The sequence below is a fragment of the Lasioglossum baleicum genome, unplaced genomic scaffold (genome assembly GCF_051020765.1).
Source record: "Lasioglossum baleicum unplaced genomic scaffold, iyLasBale1 scaffold0290, whole genome shotgun sequence".
NCBI lineage: Eukaryota > Metazoa > Arthropoda > Insecta > Hymenoptera > Halictidae > Lasioglossum > Lasioglossum baleicum.
This window is the reverse complement of record NW_027469350.1, coordinates 28,164-34,491: the sequence shown is the minus strand read 5'-3', so window position 1 is coordinate 34,491 and position 6,328 is coordinate 28,164. Positions and strand designations below refer to the sequence as shown.

Below are 6,328 nucleotides of genomic sequence, written 5' to 3'. Positions count from 1 at the left end.
CCAATTTGCGGGCATATGGCACAAAAGCTGTAAACAAAGTGACTTTGTTAGCAAATTTATGTCCAAATCAGATTACTTCATTCGGTAGAATCAAATATACATTCATTCATTTTATTAGGTTTCTCGGTATGTAATTTCGTCCTTACTCGATAGACGATCTTATTGTATTTGCTTGTTGGGAAAGTATTTTCGATTGTTTCTCCGAATCGAGGGCGTGAATATATTTAGACACAGCCAGTTTCACATTGAAGCTGCATGAAGAAAAATAAGAAATTACTTTCCGGACATCACAATATAAACGCGTATTCTGAAGCTGAAACGCTGATATTTCTCGTTAGAACTGCGTATCGCAGTCGAACTGCGCGATTTTCGATGGAAATCAAGTGTCTGGTAGAAGTGCAATACTAGCGCTCATTTCGCACCTTTGGAACGTATTTGCGCGCACAGAGCGGTGAAACGATGCGAATCAATACTTCGACGGGATATTTCTGTCCACATCCGTATACCTCAGTCATTTTATAAAATATGCAGCAATTTATTGGACGAGGTTTTTCGGAAAGTAATTTCGTCTATCTCGATGGAGGACCAAATGTATGCAAATTATGACCTTGCAAGTGAAATTTCGTTTTTTCGCGGAGGAGGAATTGTGTTTGGTTGCTCGGAAACAGATTTCGTTCTTTCAGCACTGAGGAAGTAAATGTAATCTTTCCTAAAGTACTTTACAAATAAGCCGCATGGAAAGAAAAAGTATCTGTTTCCCGATCAGCCAATACTTAGGCGTATTTTGACTCTGATACGCTGAAATTTCTTGGCAGAATCAAATATCGCAAGTTAATCGCGAGTTTGCAATGGGAAAACAATGTCCCGTAAATATGCAGTATACACTTAGATTTCATATCATAAGAATGTATTTGCGCGCATACAGCAGGGAAATTAGTTGCTTTTGTGTAATATCATTTGATTTCTCCCTTGCTTCTTTCCAAGCGGTATACATTCTGCTGGCATTAAAGATTATTGCGAGCTGTTACCCAGGCCGTCGCCGGGCACGGGATCATTTGGCAGAAGTGAGGCGCTGAATAGCGGCGTTTTCATCTCGTATCATTCTCTTAAGGTTTCACAGCGACGCGAGCCATGATTATGGCGGACCGACAAAACATAATTACACACACGTACGCACTTCACGCAACCAGTTCTCCCGGAACACAAAACATTCACCACTGAAACTGAGATCCGCGAAACGCCACGAGATACGTCCGCACTGCACGGAGTCGTACGAGGAAATGTACCGAAACCCAATCAAATCCTATCCCGGTCATACTACGCAGCCCAATCCACCAGCCCACATAATTTATTCACACCTGACATTCAATATTTCTGGTAAGTTATTTCCTATTTTTGTTTAATTTCCACATGTTGGAATCATGTATGCGCGAGTACATTTTGTAACCCAAATCCGAGTGCGCAACCGAATCTTGCCCACAACATCACCCGCCCGTTACAAGGCAGACCAATCCACCTGCACATTTACGGTATATATTATTTGCATTTAATGACCCCTATTTTCCGAACATCTATCCCGCTGTTGTGAGAATCTTAAATGAAATCCCCGGAAATAAATTAATGTACAAGGTAGCTACGCACCCATTATTTTAATGTATGGGTGACAGAGTCGAGAGTTAAACTGTTCTTAGAACCTTACCACTTCTCGTGTGAGTATATCCGCTGTGTTAATAACATCACCTATCCCGTTGCTCCGAGGATCCAACCAGGAATTCTAGGAGTCAGTCAAATGTAGAGTATTGGCAATATACATCTAAATGCCGGGCACGATTAGTAAAGTAGAGAGTAAAATCGCTGTAGAATGTTACCTATTGCTATAGAGTCATGCTTTTTACAGAAATCCTTACCTGCCATGATCGTATCGCGCCGTATCTGGAGTGCACCTTCGTGTTCAGAGAAACACAATAGTATAGTGACGGCGACCTTACTTTCATGTATGAAATAGAAGATCGAGTGACAAATCGTTCGAGAACGTTACCACTTTCTTTGAGAGTCGAACAAGTATGACAGAAGATACAACCATCCTGTGATGCCTAGTCACAAAGCAGGTATTCGGAGAGTCAATCCACTGTGCAGTGTCGACAATAGGCACCTTAATTCACGGTATGAATACTAAAGTATAGAGAATTATCAGTCGGTTTCTCTAAATAGCCGGTCAGGTTCTCGAAAGGTATCTGCCCTCAGTGACAAGTTTGGCCCTTAAAGGGATCGCATGTCAGATTCCTCCGTATGGCAACGTGGCGTAATGAAGCATCCTCTATTGATCTGCATAAAAAAACGGACGTCGCTCAGCTGGATTGCAGCAACGAAAGCTCACGAGACCGTCAAGAAATATCTGTCCCGTTGGAGATGCTGGAGGCAGTCAAAATGCAGTTGGCTGCCGCAGTGGCCCGCGTTGCGCCTGCTGCGGCAGCTACTGGAGCCACGAGACGAGGGACTACTACAGTGGTAGCCCCTAGAACGAAAATAAGCCACGTAGTGGAAGAGGCAGAAGACAACCGGGATCTGGACTTCTGTAGGGACGTCAGCTGCGGCCTCACACACCTAGCCGAGCAAACAGACCGCCGCCGGGAAGGTAACCCCGCGCCCATGATGGTGCGGGCCATGGTGGTAGGCCGAAATGCCAATAAGAAAAGTCCAAGGTGGCATCGCCTATGGAGGCAGAGCGCCTTAAGCCCTCCGAGCGGCGGGTGCGAAGCAACCGCTACGCAAGTATAGATTCAAAAGGCTCCTGCACCAGCGGCGATAACCCTTACTCTGATTGCCCCGTCCGAAGAGTGTTATGCCACGGTAACCGCAACCGCGAGTAGAAAAATCAGTCCACAGGACCTGGAGATCGTAGAGGTGAAGCTAATAAGAGCCGTCACCGGGGGCCTCATACGTGAGTTAGGAAGCCCAGAGGCCCAGATGACGGACAAATGCCTAGCAGGCACAATATGGACGGCTCTGCTAGACTTGGGCGTCATAGTGGCCCTGCCAACTTATACGGCTGAGCAACAGATGACGGGTAAAGACGACGCGGGAGTCAGACAATAGGTCGTGATGGCACTGGCGAAGAAATGTGCCTCCAGCCCCTCCAAAGTCTGATGAGCGGAAGTCCGCAAATCCCCGTCCGGTCTGGGGACGATCTGGGTCGAATGCCCCCTCGCCGCAGAAGAATGACAAGAAATGGAGAGGAGGCCACGCAGCACAGGGAGTACAGACGGTCCAGCAAGTCGCTCCGGCTAAGGCCCGGACTTGGCACGACCTGCTGCGGAAGTTCTGCGACGACCCCTGCGGACGGGCTTACCGGATCGTACTAGGGAATCTGACGGCCTAGGTCGCTACGCTAACAGAGAGCATGGACCCCGCCTTCGTACAGCGTGTCGTCGACACACTGTTCCCATCGGCGTCGATGAAAACGTGGGGTGTAGCATCAATGGAGCAGTCGACAGACAGGACTACCGGGACGGACGCTCTCCAAGTCTGCTGGGAGGATCTAGAGCTACTGGCATGGAAACTCATGGAGAGAGAGACCGCACCGGTACCGGATGATATTCCGGGCCGGGCGTCGGCGCTCGCACAGGGCGCACTATGTGACAGGTCGATGCAGCAGCTGAACGAATGCCTGCAGACAGATAAGTTTTCCATAATCTGGAAGCTGGTATGTGTTGTTTTGTACAAGAAGCAGGGTATGACCCCCGACTCCTCCTCAACGTATGGGCCCACCTGCCTATTCAGCGAGGCTGGAAAACTCATCGAGCGTGTAGAGGGGATCCGTTTGATGGAGCACCTACAGGGGATGAGTCCGGATTTGGATGACAAACAGTACGGCTTCCGGCGAGGACGATCCACCTTCGATGCCCTAAGGAGAGACCGTTCCTTGTCGGAGGCGATTGAACACAGGTGTGGAGTCGTGTTGCCGGCGAATTTCGACATCGCAAATGCCTTCAATGCCCTGCCCGGTACCGCCGTCGGGGTGGCGTTTATGTACCACAAGGTGTCTGCGTTCGTGGGGACTGTGACCCGAACGTACCCGGGACTCTACGGCCGCTTCCAGAGGGCAACGCACTGCAGCGTCCGGCAGGAGTCGGTGTTCGGGCCGGGACACGGCGAAAGACGCGATGCTGAGAAGCTCGCTCCCAACCGGAGTCGGCGTTATGTGATACGCCGACGATACGCTGGTGACAGCCAGCGGATGGGCGAGGGGGAGGACGGCCATGCTCGCGGATTTAGTTGTGGCCTGCGTGATTCAGAGGATACGAAGGCTGGGACTACCGATCGCGGCCAAGGTGACGGAGATCATCTGATTTCATGGAAGTCGTCGCGGCGGATGCCACCGAGGGAGAAAAGCGCGGTCGAAGGCAGCAAGGTCGAGGTGAAGGATCACCGGAGACACCTCGACGTCATCCGGTATAGTTGCTGGCCCTTCGACCGGCATTTCGAGGCACTATTCTCCCGCATGGAGGGGGTGGCAGCGGTTCTGGGACTGGCGGAAACTGGCTATCAGGACCGACCGAGGATACTGCACGACCTCTGACGCGGAGGGTATGGTGCATGCGTGTCCACCAATGCTATATCTGTTGGCGGGCTGAAAGGCCTGAGCCTACGAGCAGCGACGACGCGGCGAGAACCCGTCATCAGTGGAAGAAGCGGAACAGGAGAAGAAGTAGACCAAGCAGGCAATACTCGACACATAGAACACCCGACACCGAAGACAGTGCGGCGGGAGACACAGGGCAGTCGAGGCATGCCACCTGTGCACGGCGAATTGAAGTACAGCGGTGGCTGTCGGACATTCCGCCTTGCGCAGGTGCTCACCGGACACGGCTGCTTCGGTGAGTTCCTGCACAAGATGCGACAAGAGGCGTGACCGGAATGGCACGTCAGCCAGACCGAGCTGGCTGCTGCTCAGCACCCTCTGGAGGAGTGTCCTTCCTGAGACAAGGTGCACCGTGCCCTGCAACAGGTCGTCGAATGGGATCTCTCGCTTTCCACCATTATCATTAGGATGGTGGAGGTGAAGAGGTCATGGCGCAGGATGGCCGCATTTTGCGTGCAAGTGATGATACCCAAGTAGGCCGCGGAATGGGTGTGAGTGGAAGTGGTCCCTATTCGCATGGAAAGAATGCGGCGGCGGGCGCGTCGCGAATTCGCCACTACGCCAGCTGCGAACAGACCCAGAGGGTTGTACCCTGGTGGAAGGAATTGCGGGGCAGTCTCGTTCCTACGATAGCCAGCCTCGATGTCGAACCGATGGTGATTCGGTGTGGGTCCGACTGTCTCGGAGGCCGCGGTCGAGGGGGACGGCGTCGCGTAGTGATCGCGCAGGTCCGTTAAAGGCATGTGAAAGATGAGTATGGAACTGAAAAGTATACCATAGGGGAGCTCGGACCTCGTGCTCGTCGCGGGGGTCATCGGAAGGCCGTGTTGAACAGCGACTGACTTCCCGGACGCCAGTTAGACTAGGGAATTTCGAGATGAAGATATAATATAGCTGGTTACATAGCGTCAGGGTCGGCTAAAGCATTACGTTCAAGTTATTCCTTCACCAAGCTATGTGACCTTCCATGAGATATCGCCGTGAATATTAGTGATACAGGCCAAGTATAGCCATTACCTTCAACCAGGAATATAGTAATACCTGGCCCGACCAGCGGAGCTGTTCTCCGTACTCAACCTGCGCTGTTTATGTCGGTGTCTCGTAAATGGCCTATTCCTTCGCAGATCGCGTATAAATAGCCGCGTATTCTCGAAGCCTTGAATAGTAATTTCGCCGGGGAAGATATCGGGAACCGCCAACGATTCGTTTCCTAGATGCCAGGCGTCGTAAATTGGGCGACGGAACGATGCGAAGGAGGCCGGGGTGCAGACCGGCATGGATCACACCTTCGGGCATATGATTCCCCGACGCCAAGTTCGAACGTATGACGAACTGGCTGGTAAAACTTCGCTGAGAGGCGTAGATGTATCCGAGCTGCCATAATTTCATCGGCCGACATGGCGAACGAAGATTCCATGTGTACAACTCCGCGAAGTTTTGCGGCATGGCAATTCCCACGCGCATCTGTTTTTCCTTCGGAGCCTTAAATCTTCCCCGGGAACGCGTTTCCCGCACATCCCGGGCTGCCTACGCCGCATCCAATCCTCGCAAACCGCTCCTTTCCCGACAGAAACAAGTAGCGGGACACGTTTTATTCGGCGTTCCGTCGCGCAGCCTCTACGGACCGCGCCATAATCACCGGTCCGTCCCACATAACTAAAGAAATGGACTGTGTCTAAAAGCATA

The 6,328-nt window shown here is 51.5% G+C and overlaps 1 protein-coding gene across 1 annotated transcript; it reads left to right on the top strand.

The window, feature by feature from the left end:
- Positions 1–3,400: 3,400 nt before the first annotated feature.
- Positions 3,401–4,579, top strand: LOC143220168 (uncharacterized). Its single transcript, XM_076445885.1, has one exon. It carries the CDS (start codon positions 3,401–3,403, stop codon positions 4,577–4,579), a length of 1,179 nt encoding a protein of 392 aa, XP_076302000.1.
- Positions 4,580–6,328: the final 1,749 nt, after the last annotated feature.